The 17,801-nt window shown below is 51.0% G+C and overlaps 1 protein-coding gene across 2 annotated transcripts in view; it reads right to left on the bottom strand.

Annotated features, from left to right (window-relative positions):
- Positions 1 to 14,754: 14,754 nt before the first annotated feature.
- The window catches only part of UCKL1 (uridine-cytidine kinase 1 like 1), a 52,397-nt gene continuing 49,350 nt past the window's right edge, over positions 14,755 to 17,801 (bottom strand). For both annotated transcript variants that reach the window (XM_038750003.1, XM_038750002.1), the window contains exons 13-15: positions 17,351 to 17,458; positions 15,764 to 15,920; positions 14,755 to 15,066 (exon numbers count right to left, since the gene is read on the bottom strand). In XM_038750003.1, the coding sequence (XP_038605931.1) occupies positions 14,990 to 15,066; positions 15,764 to 15,920; positions 17,351 to 17,458 (342 nt within the window). In that variant the 3' untranslated portion in view covers positions 14,755 to 14,989. The remainder of the gene's footprint in view (positions 15,067 to 15,763; positions 15,921 to 17,350; positions 17,459 to 17,801) is intronic.

The raw sequence follows: 17,801 nt of genomic DNA, 5'->3' as shown, positions 1-17,801 counted from the left end.
TCCCACCCAGTGGGCCCAGGGTCGGGGAGAAGGAGGGGTACGCTCCCCTCTGACACTCCAGGGAGCGTTTTGGCTCAGTGGGGGTGGCAGCAAAGGGAAGAGGGTGGGAGGCTGTGGAGCCCCAAGGGGGTACACTGGGAAAGTTGTCCCGTTTGTCCATCAGTTAATAGTATTTGAGTTCCCACTGTGTGCAAAACACAGTGCCAACACAGATTACACTGTCTGTCCCCCTCGGATCATTAGATCGTTGGTCTCTTTGCTCCCTTCCCCCTCAAGTATGAGAATTCAGATGTGGGCACCTGAACCCCTCGGCCCCCTTGTCCATCCATCCACCCGGCCTCTGCCCAGGGGTTTCCTTAACCCCTTGTGGCCTGCCCCCACCCCCTGGTGTGAGGGGAAGAGGCCCCGTTGGCAGCCTGGACTGTGGCCCTGCTACTTCGGCATTTGTACACTGCTCAGTTTTGCCCTCCTCGCCTCCCCGCACACCGAAACTGCCACTCTGAGCCAATGCACTAGCCCCACCCTCAGCATGCCAGCCCTGTTCTTCGGGCTCTCTTGGAGGAGTGGGGACGGACACACACACACACTGTCTCACTTTCTACTGTCAATCAATCATTCTCTCAATTCAGTGGTTATATTCCCCATGGGATAGAACACGGGCCTGGGAGTTGGTGGGACCTGGGTTCTAGTCCCGACTCTGCTACTGCTGAGGGACCTTGGGCAAGTTGCTTCGCTTCTCTGTGCTTGTTACCTCATCTGTAAAATGGGGATTAAGACAGTAAGCCCCACATGGGACAGGGACTGTGTCTGGCCTGATTACCTTGTATCTACCTCAGCGCTTAGAACAGTGCCTTGCACATAGTAAGTGTTTAACAAATACCATAACGCTAAACAAAAAAGCACTGCCTTCAATCCCCTCTTTGGCTGGGAACGCTCTTCACTAGCTGAAGAGGAGAAGGACGTTGAGTAAAACAGGGTCCTGGGATGGCCCTCCAAGAGTCTGGCTGAGAAAAGTATCTATTTACCTTTCGGGATTTAGATAGGAGTCCGTCTGGGAGGCTTCGGTGGGCCTGGAGCCCAGGGGGATGGTGAGTAACAGCGGAGAAACAGCAGTGAGCATCTCATCTCAATGTATTCTCAGGAGCCTCTGGGGTCAAGACCAGTTCTGTCTCTCTCTCTTCCTTCTCTCCCCCTCCTCCTCTGCCCCCTCCTCCCTCCCACTCTTTTCCCTCCCCAATCCATCATCCTCAACCCTCCCTCTCTCTCTGCCTGCACCTCCTCTCTACATGCCCCTGGATCCCTCCTGAGAGAGTTGGGTTGAGCTGCAGGGCATGTCTGTCCCTGTAAATTAAACCCTGAGGGAAGCTGATGATCGGGGGTTGGGGGGGCTTGGCAGCTGGAAAATGAGCAAGTCTCTGGGAGAAAACTCCTGACAGCCACAGCGGAGAGGGACATGGAAGCCCCACACTGTCCCTGTCCCTGCTCATTTGCTGACTATGGCATAGCCCTCTCCACCCCTACCCCCCCCCCCCTCCCCCCCCGGGCTCCCTGCACGCTGACAGTGCTGCAGTTTGGGATAAACACCCAACTTCTCTCCCCATTTTTCTGAGAGGCAACCGAGGCTCAGAGAGGGCAAGAGGGCAGCTGAAAGGCCCAGACCTTGGAGGTGTTGAATCCCAGGCCAGAGCTCTCTCTGCTGCAATACTACTACTACTACTAATAATAATAATAGTGGTACTCTCTGCTGCAATACTATTACTACTACTGCTACTACTACTACTACTAATAATAATAATAATGGTACTCTGCTGCAATACTACTACTACTAATAATACTAATACTACTAATAATATATTGAGAAGCAGCGTGGCTCAGTGGAAAGAGCACGGGCTTTGGAGTCAGAGGTCATGGGTTCAAATCCCAGCTCTGCCACTTGTCAGCTGTGTGACTTTGGGCAAGTCACTTAACTGCTCTGGGCCTCAGTTCCCTCATCCGTAAAATAGAGATTAAAACTGTGAGCCCCCCTTGGGACAACCTGATCACCTTGTAACCTCCCCAGTGCTAAGAACGGTGCTTTGCACATAGTAAGCGCTTAACAAATACCATCATCATCATTCTCTGGGCCTCAGTTCCCTCATCTGTAAAATGGGGATGAAGACTGTGAGCCCCCCCGTGGGACAAACTGATCACCTTGTAACCTCCCCAGCGCTTAGAACAGTACTTTGCACATAGTAAGTGCTTAATAAATGCCATTATTATTTTTATTTTTAATAATGGTACTTGCTAAGTGCTTACTAAGCCCCCCGTGGGACAAACTTATCACCTTGTAACCTCCCCAGCGCTTAGAACGGTGCTTTGCACATAGTAAGCGCTTAACAAATACCATCATCATCATCATTCTCTGGGCCTCAGTTCCCTCATCTGTAAAATAGGGCTGAAGACTGTGAGCCCCCCGTGGGACAAACGGATCACCTTGAAACCTCCCCAGCGCTTAGAACGGTGCTTTGCACATAGTAAGAGCTTAGCAAATAACATCATCATCATTCTCTGGGCCTCAGTTCCCTCATCTGTAAAATAGGGCTGAAGACTGTGAGCCCCCCGTGGGACAAACGGATCACCTTGAAACCTCCCCAGCGCTTAGAACAGTGCTTTGCACATAGTAAGCACCTAACAAATACCATTATCATCATTCTCTGGGCCTCAGTTCCCTCATCTGTAAAATGGGGCTGAAGACTGTGAGCCCCCCGTGGGACAAACTGATCACCTTGAAACCTCCCCAGTGCTTAGAAGAGTGCTTTGCACCTAGTAAGCGCTTAATAAATGCCATTATTATTATTATTATTATTATTATTAATAATGGTACTTGCTAAGTGCTTACTAAGCCCCCCGTGGGACAAACTTATCACCTTGTAACCTCCCCAGCGCTTAGAACGGTGCTTTGCACATAGTAAGCGCTTAACAAATACCATCATCATCATCATTCTCTGGGCCTCAGTTCCCTCATCTGTAAAATGGGGCTGAAGACTGTGAGCCCCCCGTGGGACAAACGGATCACCTTGTAACCTCCCCAGCGCTTAGAACAGTGCTTTGCACCTAGTAAGCGCTTAATAAATGCCATCATTATTATTAACAATAATGGTACTTGTTAAGTGCTTGCTATTTGCCAAGCACTGGGGAAGATTCCAATTAAGTTGGACGCAGTCCCTGTCCCACGTGGGGCTCACAGTCTTAATCCCCATTTTACAGATGAGGGAACTGAGGCTCAGTGAAGTGACTTACCCGAAGTCACCCGGCAGACTTGTGAAGGGGCCGGGGTTAGGTTTTGTGGGGGGTGCTGGGGAGGAGGGGGCTCCCTCTGCCCGGGCCCTTCTTGGAGGGGTCAGAGGGCAGGGGATGGGGCAAGGTGGGTCTCTCTCCCCGTCCTCGACCATCCCTCCCTCCCTCCCTGCCTGCCTTTTTGCTTCCTCTCCCGCCCCAGCTCACTGACCTGGGCTCGGGTGGGTCGGTGGTCGTCGTGGCTCCCGCTGGGCCGGGCCGGGCCCCTTTTATGCCTCCGCCCCCGCGGGGCCCGGCCGCAGCGCTTAGTGTCAGCGCTCAGCGCTTCCTGTCCCCGCCTCCCCCCGGCCCAGTTTCCGTGACGCCGGACAGCAGGGCGACGAGGGCAAGGGAAGCAGCCTGCGGGGCGGCCCCAGGTCCCCGCCACCCCCACCCCCGCCTCGTTCCTGGGCGCTGGGAGAGGGAGGTCTGGACCCCTTCTCAATCACCCGGCCCTTGGTCTTGGGGGGCAGCCTGGGGAGCCTAGGAAACCCAGGCCCTGAAGCCACCAGAGACCCCCTCCCCATTCATTCCTGCAGCCATTCGGGTCGGCTGTGTGACCTTGGGCAAGTCCCTTAACTCCTCATTGCAGCTGGAGTAGTAGTGGCCAAATCACTTAACTCCTCTTTGCAGCTGGAGTAGTAGCGGCCAAGTCACTTAATGATGGCATTTATTAAATGCTTACTATGTGCAAAGCACTGTTCTAAGCGCTGGGGAGGTTACAAGGTGATCAGGCTGTCCCACAGGGGGCTCACAGTCTTCATCCCCATTTTACAGATGAGGGAACTGAGGCACAGAGAAGTTAAGTGACTTGCCCAAAGTCACACAGCTGACATTTGGCCGAGCGGGGATTTGAACCCATGACCTCTGACTCCAAAGCCCGGGCTCTTCTCCACTGAGCCATGCTGCTTCTTAACTCCTCTGTGCCTCAGTTCCCTCATCGGTAAAATGGGGATTAAGACTGTGAGCCCCACGTGGGACAACTTGATCCCCCAGCGCTTAGAACAGTGCTTGGCAATCAATCAATCAATCGTATTTATTGAGCGCTTACTGTGCGCAGAGCACTGTACTAAGCGCTTGGGAAGTACAAGTTGGCAACATGTAGAGACAGTCCCTACCCAACAGTGGGCTCACAGTCTAAAAGGGGGAGACAGAGAACAAAACCAAACATACTAACAAAATAAAATAAATAGAATAGATATGTACAAGTAAAATAAATAAATAAATAACTAGAGTAATAAATATGTGCAAACATATATACATGTAAACAGGTGCTGTGGGGAAGGGAAGGAGATAAGATGGGGGGATGGAGAGGGGCACATAGCGCTTAATAAATGCCATTATTATTATTATTATTATTACCCAACAACGGGCTGATCACCGTGTATCCCCCTGGTGCTTAGAACAGTGTTAGGCACATAGTAAGTGCTTAATAAATGCTGTTACTATTATTATTGCCCAACAACGGGCTGATCACCATGTATCCCCCTGGCGCTTAGAACAGTGCTTGGCACATAGTAAGCGCTTAATAAATGCCATTATTATTATTATTATTACTACCCAACAACGGGCTGATCACCATGTATCCCCCTGGCGCTTAGAACAGTGTTAGGCACATAGTAAGTGCTTAATAAATGCTGTTATTATTATTATTGCCCAACAACGGGCTGATTACCATGTATCCCCCTGGCGCTTAGAACAATGCTTGGCACATAATAAGCGCTTAATAAATGCCATTATTATTATTATTACCCAACAATGGGCTGATCACCGTGTATCCCCCTGGCACTTAGAACAGTGTTAGGCACATAGTAAGTGCCTAATAAATGCTGTTATTATTATTATTGCCCAACAACGGGCTGATCACCATGTATCCCCCTGACGCTTAGAACAGTGCTTGGCACATAATAAGCGCTTAATAAATGCCATTATTATTATTATTACCCAACAACGGGCTGATCACCGTGTAACCCCTGGCGCTTCGAACAGTGCTTCGCATATAGTAAGCACATAGTCACACGGAGCCCAACCCAGACTTCAGAGCCTTCAAGGTCTTTCATACCTACCCATTCCACACCAATCAATCAATGGTATTTGTTTGCTTACTCCGTGCAGAGCGCTGTGCTAAGCAATTGGGAGAGTACACCCTCATTCATTCCGCACTCACTGATTCAATTCGGAGAGCTCCTCAGTCTCTATGGATGGGCTTCCTGGCCCTTACTGCAACAGGAGACCCAGATCCCAAAGAAGGCCCACTCCTCGTCGTCGTCCTCTTCCTCCTCCTTCCTCCTCCTCCTCTTCCTTCTCCAAGTTGTCCTTCTCCTCCTCCTCCTCCTGATTGTGTTCCTTCTCCAAGTTGTCCTTCTCCTCCTCCTTCTCCTCCTTCTCCTTCTCTTCATCCTCTTCCTGCCAGCACCCCAGGGGGCCTGGAGGGTAGGGAGAGAGGTGAGAGGGAAGGAGAACAGGAGCCTACTTCTGGGGCAAAGAGTGTCTTTGGGCAAGGGAAGGGAAGGAGGGCAGAAGCCTACAGCTGGGGTGAGGAGAGTCTTTGGGCAAGTGATGGCCTCATGGTGAGAAGCAGCAGGACCTAGGGGATAGAGCACAGGCCTGGGAATCAGAAGGACCTGGGTTCGTCCCAGCTCTGCCACTTGTCTGCTGCCTTGGGTAAGTCCCTTCACCTCTCTGAGCCTCAGTTACCTCATCTTTGAATGGGTATTAAAACTGTGAGCCCCACATGGGATGGGGACTGTGTCCGAGCTGATTACCTTGTATCTTCCCCAGCGCTTAGAACATTGCCTGGAACATAGTAAGCGCTTAAAAAAAAGCCCTGAGGTCCTCAATTTCCTGTTCCACAAAATGGGAATACTACTGTGATGTGTCTTGTGGTTGGGACCTTCCCCGGAAAGGGGCCAGAGACACTGCAGCTGGAGTGGGGTATGGCTAGGAGCAGGACGGTGTTGATTAGCACAGGCATGCAAAAATGGAGCCGTGAGCTCCTTCAGGCTTCCTGTCAGGAAAGGGGGGTGACCCGTGATCACCACACCCCAGCACTGGGGCCAGCAGGGCCGTGAGGTCTGCACATGTGGATGCGTGGGTGCACACACACACACTCACACAGCGCACACACACAGGCACGTACGCAAAGCCGGCCTGGTTTTCTGGGGTCCTGTTGGCCTCTGGCTTCCGTCCAGCTTCCAGCCCCCGTGAGTGGGCTTGAGTCCTGCTCCCAGAAATGGCAGGGCAGTTCCCTGCCTCCTGCCCCCCACCTCCCACCGCCAACCTCTTCCTGGGCTGTGCAGGGTTAAGACTGACCCCATGGGAGGCTACAGTCCGGAGGAGCTCACCTCCTCCAGAGCCCTTTGCTTTCTTTTCATAGCTTCCCCAAGGTAGGAGTCTTTCAACAGACCAGGAAACATCCTGCTACCTGCCAGTCAGGGGCTGGTCACATCCCAGATCCCAGCAATCAGGTGTCCCACTTTCCACCAATTAGGGGCTGGGCACATCCCTGATCCCAGCAATCGGGTGTCCCGCTTGCTGTCGATCGGGGCCTGGGCGGGTCCTGGATCCCAGCCCAGGGACTCATATTCTCTGTCCACTCTTTCCTGGGTGATGTGGCTTTGCTCATCTTTGATTTTGGGGTTGGGAAGCATAGGGTCGTGGGGACAGAGGGGAGAGGAGAGAGTTGACCAAAAGTCTTAAGGAAACTGCAGGGCAAGAGTGACCCCAGGGCTAGAGGGTGGTCTCTCTCATTTCGGGAAGAGTTACCAGTTTGGGTTTTGCTTGTGGCTTTCAGGCCTGGTCTCTTTCAGGCTATATAAGGAAGTAATTGGCCCTGGCCTCTCAGATAGGTATCTTTGCAGCAAATGCTATATGAATGTGCCATGCGTCTTCCCATCCATTGGCTCACAGGTTCTGGCCACTGCGGGGTGGGGGCAGGGGCCGAGCCGGGGAGGGTGGACCGAAGAGAGAAGAGTCGGGGAGAGGACGGGGGCGGACAGGTGTCTTGTCTCTTGGCCAGAGAAAGCACAAGACATCGGGCTGCTCCCAGCCCATCCACCCACACAGATTTTCCGCTGTGGTGTGTGTGCTGCCAGAAGTTTGCCGTAAACAAATGAAAGCAGAGCTCAGAGGGCTGAGCAGGAAGGGGAGGGCAGGAGGGAGAGAGAAGTGGGGGAGGATGTGGAGTCTGGGGTCTGCTTTCAGGCCAAAGGGGCTTACTCTCTCGCCCCCATCTCCCCTCGCCTCCTCTAGGCAACTTCCAGGTTGGGACGCAGGCCAGAGTCCAGTGAACGTTGCCGGGGAGTTTGGGAATGGTTCTGGGTCTGTTTCTGCTTAGAACTGGGCTGGTCGCTGGACTCCTGGTCCTTTGTGTCCCAGCATGGGTCCCTGGGGTGTTCTTACCCTCTCACCTCTCGGAGAACCCCAGGCGTCATTCGGCCCAGGGCTGTTGGTGTGACAGTCAAAGGGAGGGATCGGTTGCCTTTTCTTCAGGAAGGCCTGGGAACCACTGGGGACTCGCCTCCTCATTTTGTGCTGGGGAGACCTGGCCATCGGCTGCAAGACGGCCCTCGGCGGGGGCTCCGCCTAAGTGGGCCACCTCTTAGCTAGTTTACGAAAGGTCAGGACTTCGAGTCTGTTCTGGGGGCGACAGGGGAGGGTAGGAAAGAGGCCGCCTGCTTCCTGCTGTAGAGCTCGCCGGCGGGCTGATGGGGAATTCCAAGCCCCATGGTCCCGCCCCTCTTGCTACACCCTGACCATGCTGGGCTGCTGCGGGGAACAAGGCCGAGGCCAAGCCGGGTCAAGGCCTGGACGGGGAGAGGCCATCACAGCTTTCCCCACCTCTTTTCTGGGCTGGGTGCTCCTTCACATGAGGTCGTAGGCTTCCAGCAGCAGATCTGTTGGACTCGTGCAACCTGGGCAGGAGAGAACAGCTTCCTCCCTCCTTGACTCACTACCTTTCTGTAGCCCAATTGTGGAGCCTGGGGGACGAACTTGGGTCAGAATAATAACTCTATTTGTTAAGCACGTACTCTGTGCTAAGCCCTGCCACTAAACACTGGGGTAGATACAAGATGATCAGATGGAACCCATTTCCTGTACTGCATGGGGCTCACAGTCTAAGTGGGAGGAAGAACAAGTATGGAATCCCTAATTGACAGGTGAGGAACTGAGGCATAGAGAAATAAAGTGATTTAAATAAGTGACTAACCCCTGGCTCCCCTGGCACGATTGATGGGTGGCTGGATGAGTTGTGGATTGATGCTTGGCACAGGTGTATTTATTTTATTTTGTTAATATGTTTGGTTTTGTTCTCTGTCTCCCCCTTCTAGACTGTGAGCCCGCTGTTGGGTAGGTACTGTCTCTATATGTTTCCAACTTGTACTGTGTGCTCTGCACATAGTAAGCGCTCAATAAATTCGATTGATTGATTGATTGATTGATTCCCTGCAGACTCAGGAGCCTCTTCAGGGTTTGCAGGGGGTGCGAGCGGCTGTTTCACAGGAGCTAAGACCCCGGGTTTGCAGGGGGTGCGAGCGGCTGTTTCACAGGAGCTAAGACCCCCCTCTGGATGTCCTTTCCTCCACCAGCTTTATGTGGTGGCTGCTCGCCCGCGAAGCCGCCCCGAGACCCGGGCCCTGAGCTCACGGGTCTCACGTTGGTGCCCCAGGTAGCGAGAACTTGTGCCCTGGTGCTCCTACAGCCGATATGCCTTAGCCTAAGCTCCCACTTCTAGAGAAGACGAGACAACGCAGGCTTGGAGATGGTTAGCGAGGGCTCGGCCTGGCTCAGGTCCCCAGAGGGACGGTTATTATTCTGCTAGAGAAGCAGCGTAGCCTAGTGGTAACAGCATGGGCACGGAAGTCAGAAGGACCTGGGTTCTAATCCTGACTCCACCAATGTGTGCTGTGTGACCTTGGGTAAGTCACTTCTCAGTGCCTCAGTTTCCTCAGCCACAGAATGAGGATTAAGACTGTGAGCCCCAGGTGGGACATATATATATGTACATATGTATATATGTTTGTACATATTTATTACTCTATTTATTTATTTATTTTACTTGTACCTATCTATTCCATTTATTTTATTTTGTTAGTATGTTTGGTTTCGTTCTCTGTCTCCCCCTTCTAGACTGTGAGCCCACTGTTGGGTAGGGACTGTCTCTATATGTTGCCAGCTTGTACTTTCCAAGTGCTTAGTACAGTGCTCTGCACAGAGTAAGCACTCAATAAATACAATTGATTGATTGATTGATTGATTGACAGGGATTGTGTCCAACCCGATTTGCTTGTATCTACCCCGGAGCTTAGTACGGTGCTTGGCACACAGTTAAGTGCTTAACAAATAACCACAATTATTATTATTATTGTCTGCGGGGGTGGAGCCACAGCCCAGGGAACGGGTGAGCCCACACAGGCTGGAGGAGGCAGTAGAGCTTGGCGACCTTCACTGGGAGCTCAGGCCATCAGGCCCCGGGCCTGGGCACAGACCTCTTGGGCCTCCTGACCCCATAGTCCTAGCTGGCTTCAATTATTATTAGTAGTAATCATATTTTTTAAGGGCTCCCTGTGTGCAGAGCACTGTACTAAGCCCTGGGAAAAAGGGTTTACAGATGGGAATTAGATCCCAGGACCTGTGCTCTGGTCCTTATAGCAGTGAGGGAAAACGCCCCATCCCCTCCCCTAACCCCTGATGCTGAGGAAACTGGAGTCCCAGTACATTATTATTATTATTATTATTATTATTATTCCTGGGTCCTATATTCAACAAGCGCTTAGTACAGTGCTCTGCACACAGTAAGCGCTCAATAAATACAATTGAATGAATGAATGAACATACATCATGAACTTTTTTGTTATTCTGATTATTGGATGCCAACTTATATGGCAGAGGAGCAGCGTGGCTCAGTGGAAAGAGCACGGGCTTTGGAGTCAGAGGTCGTGGGTTCGAGTTCCGGCTCCACCACATGTCTGCTGTGTGACCTTGGGCAAGTCACTTAACTTCTCGGAGCCTCAGTTACCTCATCTGTAAAATGGGGATGATGACTGTAAGCCCCACGTGGGACAACCTGATCACCTTGTATCCCCCCCAGCACTTAGAACAGTGCTTTGCACATAGTAAGCCCTTAACAAATGCCATAAAAAAAACTTACAGGCACAATTTCTCTCTCTCTAGAAGCAGTGTGACCTTATGGAAAGAGCACAGACCTGAGAGTCAGAGGACCTGAGTTCTAAAGCTGGTTCTGCCACGTGCCTGATGTGTGACCTTGGGTAAGTCACTTAATTTCTCTGTGCCTCAGTTCCCTCTTCAGTCCAGTGGGAAATTCAATACTTGTTCTCCCTCCCACTTAGACTGTGAGCCCCATGTACGATGGGGACTTGTGTTCCATCTGATCATCTTGTACCCACCTCAGTGCTTAGTAGCGGGGTTTAGCGCACAGCAAGTGCTTAATAAATACCCTAATTATTATTCTGCCTCAAATTCATCCCCCAGGTTTCACAATTGGGCTACACCAAAATGAGCCAGGGAGGAGGAGGCAGCTCTACTGTTCTCTTGCCAGTGGGAGGAGTTGGTGGGAATATTTCATTCAGTTCATTCAATCGTATTTATTAAGTTCTTACTGTGTGCAGAGCACTGTACTGAGCGCTTGAGCAGTTGAGTAGTAGTTTAGACTGTGAGTCCACTGTTGGGTAGGGACTGTCTCTATATGTTGCCAACTTGTACTTCCCAAGCGTTTAGTACAGTGCTCTGCACACAGTAAGTGCTCAATAAATACGATTGATTGAGTAGGAGTCAGAGAAATCGCTTTTGGTGATTTTGGCTCCCAGGCCAGTCAGCGCCTCCTCCCCTTACCCAAGTGGGAGAAGGGAGAAACCACAGCCAAAGAGGGTCACTAACAGCCCATTCAATCCCTGGCCTCGAGCCTCTTTTTTTTGGGTGCCATGGAGCCCGTTGGACATTAATCAAAGCTTGTGACCTCTGGAGTTCTTTGGGTTAGTTTGGGTCTTGGACCCCGGAGGCACGTTATCACAGCAAAATTAGTTAGGTGTGGTGGGAGCCAAAGGGGTGAGGGACGGGGGGTGGGATGTGTGTGTGTAGGAGGGGTTACTAGGACTGTGGCTTCCCCAGAAGGAAATCAAAATGGGAACTGTTTTGGTTTATATTGTTTCTTGGCTTCTCCCCACACTGGGGAAGGGAGTCAGGTACAGAGAAGGTGGCCAGCGCATCCTCCCTGCGCCACCCCAGTCTTGGGAGATGCATTGAACGGCCTTTCCCTTCCAGGCAGGTTACCTCCCCTCCGACTCTGACGAAAGGGGCTTTCAAAACCCCAGGCTGCTAGCAGGAAAGGCAACTGCAACCACATTGTGTGTGTTTCTAGAGAAGGAAGAAGATTGAGGCTTCTGATGAAGAGGCAAGTGGCGGGGGGGCGGAGGGATGGCCATTGAGAGCGATAACAGGATGGGCGGGTGAGCGTGCTATTGTTCTGGGGGCCAAGCCGGTGCCCTGGCCGGGGGAGTCAACTTGGTGCCATTTGGGCAGACAGGGCCACCAGTCACATATCAATCAATCAATCAATCGTATTTATTGAGTGCTTACTGTGTGCAGAGCACTGTACTAAGCGCTTGGGAAGTACAAGTTGGCAACATATACAGTCCCTACCCAACAGTGGGCTCACAGTCTAAAAGGGGGAGACAGAGAACAAAACCAAACATACTAACAAACTGAAATAAATGTGAAATATCACACTGTCGTTTATCTCCCTCCGTGCTCCACCCGCCCTTGCGGGGTTGTGAGAGGCCTGGAGGCCTGCCCACATCCACCTATGTGGACTAGTGGAAAGAAGCCAACACTGGGGAGTCAAAAGATTTGGGTTCTAATCCTGCCTTCACCACTTGCCAGCCGTGTGACCTTGGGCAAGTCACTCAATTTCTCAGTGCTTGTTTCCTCATCTGTAAAATGGGGGTTCAATACCTGCTCTCCCTCCCTGAGACTGTAAACCCCATGTAGGATAAGGCACTGTATCTGACTTGGTATCTTAGACCTACCCCAGTGCTTAAAAACATCATGAGCACTTATCAACTGTTATAATTCTTATTAAGTCACTTTGCCTGGTTAATTAATTCATTGTCATATTTATTGAAGATTTACTGTATGCAATGCACTGTACTAAGTGCCTGGAAGAGTACAATATATTCATATTCATTCAATCATATTTATTCAGAACTTACTGTGTGCAAAGCATTGTACTGTTTGGAAGAGTAAAATACATTCATTCATTCATATTTACTTAGCGCCTGCTGTATGCAAAGCATTGTACTAAGCACTTGGAAGGGTACAGTACATTCATTCAATTGTATTTATTGAGTGCTTACAGTGTGCAAAGCACTGTACTAAGCACTCGGGAGAGTACAACATATTCAGGGACAGTACTCAGCCCTCAGCTCTCAGAAGTATCCGTTTGGGTGATGGTAATTTAACGCACTTTCCCATCCTGGTGCCCATTTAAGAGCTTAGTGCAGTGCTTTGCACCAAGTTAATAGGATTTAAGTGAGGGGTTTTTTTTTTAATGATCGATCCACAACTCTTGATGCTTCCCATATTCCTCCAGAGGCTGTATCGCAGCTGCTCTAACATACATACATCCTTGCCTGTGTCTGTCTCCCTGCCGAAAAACTTCTCTTTTATGGTATTTAAGTGCTTATACTATACACCAGGCACTGTACTAAATGTTGGGGTACAGACCAGCTACTCTGTTTTACAGATGAGGTAACTGAGGCCCAGAGAAGTTAAGTGATTTGCCCGAAGTCACACAGAAGACAAGTGGTGGAGCCAGGATTAGAACCCAGATCCTTCTGATTCGCAGGCCCGTGCTCTATCCACTAGGCCGCACTGCTTCCATCCCAACGTCTCCATTGCTGGTGAGTTGTGTGACAGTACTGCTCTCTCCTAAGGCAGGAATCAGGGGACGCCCTTGGTTCCTGCTTCTCTTGCTGATCCTTCCTGCCTCCCCATGTATACAGGTACAGAGGGTGAATACTGGCCCCCATGAAAGCCAGGGCATCGATCTATCAGCCAAATAGGGCAGGGAACATCATCATCATCATCATCAATCGTATTTATTGAGCGCTTACTGTGTGCAGAGCACTGTACTAAGCACTTGGGAAGTACTAATTGGCAACATATACAGTCCCTACCCAACAGTGGGCTCACAGTCTAAAAGATGCCTACTAACTCTGTTATACTGTATATTGAAGCAGCGTGGCTCAGTGGAAAAAGCATGGGCTTTGGAGTCAGGGGTCATGAGTTCAAATCCCAGCTCTGCCAATTGTCAGTAATGTGACTTTGGGCAAGTCACTTCTTTGTGCTTCAGTTCCCTCATCTGTAAAATGGGGATTAAGACCTCCATGGGACAACCTGATCTCCTTGTAACCTCCCCAGTGCTTAGAACAGTGCTTTGCACATAGTAAGCGCTTAATAAATGCCATTATTATTATTATTATTACTCCTCCAAGCACTTAGTTCACTGTGTGCAGAGCACCGAAAGCTCAGTAAATACAAATGGTTAATTGCTTTACCCCAGTCTGTCGGGGCACCTACCTGGCTGTTGATCAGTAGTTGCCCCCTCCTGGCCCTCAAGAAAAGGATTTTGGCCTGGGGGGCCTGGCTCCCTGGAGTGCCAGATGCTGGCTTTATCTTGCTTTTTGTCACACAAAGTCCAAGTTTAGTTCTAATGTTCCAAAGCCATGCTAATTTTTTTACACGCCACTGGTCAGCCTGTTGCCAGGCTCAAGGGCGGAGGCCAGCAAGGATGTTTAGAGAAGCAGCATGTCCTGGTGGATAGAGCACAGGCCTAGGAGTCAGGAAGGCCTGGTTCCACCACTTGTCTGCTTTGTGACCTTGGCCAAGTCACAACTTCTCTGTGCCTCAGTTACCTCACCTGTAAAATGGGGATTAAGATGGTGAGCCTCATGTGGGATTGGGACTGTGTCCAACCTGATTACCCCAGCATTTAGAACAGTGCCCGGCCCATGGTAAGCACTTAAATACTACAGACTCCTTTTTTTATAGCTTGTTACTTTCTCAGGTCCAAGGGCTCCAAACATCAGCACTACTCCGGCCTAGGGAAGAGTCCAGCAGCCTGGTGGGTCGCCTGGCTTCTATGCGTGGATTCAGTTTCAGCCTTTACCAGTGAGAACCTTGCCACTTCCCAGGTGAGTAGACCTTTCTCAGCCTGATGGCCTGTGGGGGTGGGGGACTCCGAGCCTTTGGGCTGGGAGGAGCTGTGTAGAGCTCCTGTGGGCTATCTCTGCCAGTTGCCCAGGGGCTACCTCCCTGGGGCTTGCCAAAGGTCACGACCTTAATGGGCCCGGATCCCAGCCCTCTTCTGCGCTGTCTGGCCTACCCCCACCCAGTGCGTGCAGAGCTCAACCACCTGCTGTATGATCTGGTTAAAACTTTATTTTTTATATAAAACATTTGAATAAAGTTACACTGGCCAAAATTTAAATTAGAATAAACTAATCTCTTTCTAAAACCACACCGGGGCCCAAATAACACAATCTCTCTCCAACTTAGGTAGCCCTGGCTCTTGCTGTGCACGTTCAGCTCTGCGACTAGGCAGCTAGAGTCCGGGGCAGCCCCAGTCGCGGGCAGTCTTCCTCCAGGCTGGTTGGAGCTAAGTGCCAACCGGCTCCTCTTCATCGCTCCAGTCAGGAGGCGCGTCTGTCCCGAAGTAGCGGTCTCCAAAGTTTCCTGCGGGAGGGACCGAGAACGAGCTGGCCTGAATGGGGCAGGACATCCCATCGTCCTAGGAACCTGAGTGCCCACCCCTGCCCAACCCGCGGTGGATCTTGGACAGACAGGAGGGAGTCGCGAAAGAAATCAGGTGAAGCGCTCCGGCGGATTGGGATTGGGGACACACATGCGCTCCTGAGGGGATTACGGAAGGCACAGCTGAGTCAGGCTCAGTGGCTCAGACCTGTCGCATACTGTGCAGCTCAGCGCCGTCCCACGTCTAAGCGTTGCCAGACTGGGCTCCTTGTGGGCAGGGATCGTGGCTGCCAATTCTGTTGTACTGTACTCTCCCAAACCCTTAGTACAGTGCTCTGCACACAGTGGCCGCTCAGTAAATCCCACTGATGACGACGATGGAAGTTGACCCATCCTCTACCCCTGAGCAGGGACCAGAATCCAGGCATTGGCACATGCAGCCACGACTTTAAAAACTGGCCATTTTGTAACTTCAGGGCAGGGATTGTAACTTTTAACTTCAATGTACTCTCCAAATGCCCAGCCCGGTGCTCTGCACATGGTAAGCGTTCGATAAATACTACCTTACAACCAGCACCTCCCAGTCAGAGTCCTCAAAGCCATACCCGGGACGTGAGAACGGATCCGCCTGAATCCCGCAGGTCCGACCCCTCCCTCTAGCCCGGCCCTGGCGGCTCACCGATGCCGGGGATGATCCGGAAGAGATCGTTAACTTTCTTGTCCACGGCGGTGGTGATGATCTTGACCTGCGGGAAGGCGTAGGCTACAGAATGGACGCCCATCTCGGCCATCAGCAGGGAGAGCAGGAAGATTTTGTCTTCGGGGACATCGTGATCCTAAGACAGAGCATCAAAGAGAGGATCAGGAGGCATCCCCGGTGCTGCTCAGAACTAACCGCAACCTCACACCCGCTCTGGGCCCCGCTTTCCCCACCTCAGGGCTCCAGCAGGGCTTTGAAGGAAACCAAGATGCATCTCGTGTGGCTCTGATGGTGTTTGCAGCGCCACTGCATAGGTCTCCTTTGGCAGGTAGGGGATAAAACTAACATTATTAACTGTGGTCTGCATCTGTTGAGGGCTTGCTATGGGCCAAGCACTGCATCAAAGCTTTGCGGTAAATGTAAGGTAATCAATCAATGGTATTTATTAATAATATATAATAATGAGGGCATTTATTAAGCGCTTACTATGTGCAAAGCACTATTCTAAGCGCTGGGGAGGTTACAAGGTGATCAGGTTGTCCCACGTGGGGCTCACAGTCTCAATCCCCATTTTACAGATGAGGTAACTGAGGCCCAGAGAAGTTAAGTGACTTGCCCGCAGTCACACAGCTGACAATTGGCGGAGCTGGGGTTTGAACCCATGAACTTTGACTCCAAAGCCCGGGCTCTTCTCCACTGAGCCACGCTGCTTCTCTATTTTCTATTTATTGAAATTCTTCTCTATTTATTGAGTGCTTACTGTGGGCAGAGCACTCTATTATGTGCTTGGGGCAGTGCTATACCAAAGAGTTGGTAGACCCAGTCCCTGCCCACAGAAAGCTTAAGATAATCAGGCTGGACACAGTCCCTGTCCCACATGGGTTCACAGTCTAAGGGGGACTGAATCCCTATTTTACAGGTGAGGAAACTGAGGCCCAAAGAAGTAAAGTGAATTGTCCAAGGTCCCAAAACAGGTAAGTGGAAGAGTTGGGATTGTAATTTGGAAACGTGCTCTTTCCACAAGGTTACAATGACGCAGATTTAGACTGTAATCTCCTTGTGGGCGGGAAGCGTGTCTACCAACTGTTGTACTCTCCTCTCCAAAATGCTTAGTACAGTGCTCTGCACACAGTAAGTGCTCAACAAAGCAGCATGGCCCAGGGAGCCAGAGAACCTGTCTTCTATCCCTGGCTCTGCCACTTGTCTTCTGTGTGACCTTGGGCAAGCTACTTAACTTCTCTGTGCCTCAGTTACCTCATCTGTGAAATGGGGATGAAGACTGTGAGCCCCATATGGGACGAGGACTATATCCAACCTGATTAGCCTGCACCTACCCCAGCGCTTAGTACAGTACCTGCCACATAGTAAGCAATTAGCAAATACCATTAAAAAATACACGACTGATTGACTCAGGATCTGCCCTGGCTCACTCAGTCTCCAGAATTCACGAACTTGGCGCAGAGTTAGTGTTCTCTAAGACATCAGGTAGAGAGCTGAGGTGTCTCCCCTTTGCCCTTCCACCCCAATCTCCTGTCTGAATCTAAACATAAATCGCCCACGACTCACCAGAAGCACTCTGACAGCCATCATTGCCGCAGCGCCCGTGGAGACAGTACAGTCCATCAAGATGACGTGATCTTCGCTAATATCCTTGGGGAGCCTCAGGTAGTGAAGCTGGGAAAGTAAAGGCGAAAAGGAGTCAGAAGCGGAGTGGAGAAAGAGAGAGGCTTCTGATGGGGGATGCTCTTCTCTACAAGGCAAACCTGAATGCATTTTCAGAAGGAAGAAACCCCAATGGGACAGGAAAATTCAAACCTAGAATTTCTGATTGGTTGGGTTTTTTTGGATTGTAGAACAATTACAAGCTAATCACACAGAGATGGATGCCTCGTGCCAGCTACCAAAGTCAATGCCTTGGGAAATAAACTCCTCCTTAGTGTCAGCCCCTTGAGGGCAGAGCCTACGGCTAATGTGTGTGCTATTCCTTGCCTAGTGGACTGTAAGCCTTCATCATCAT

Source organism: Tachyglossus aculeatus, chromosome 8 (assembly GCF_015852505.1).
Source record: "Tachyglossus aculeatus isolate mTacAcu1 chromosome 8, mTacAcu1.pri, whole genome shotgun sequence".
In the NCBI taxonomy this organism is placed as follows: domain Eukaryota; kingdom Metazoa; phylum Chordata; class Mammalia; order Monotremata; family Tachyglossidae; genus Tachyglossus; species Tachyglossus aculeatus.
This window is presented reverse-complemented; position numbering and strand designations above follow the sequence as displayed.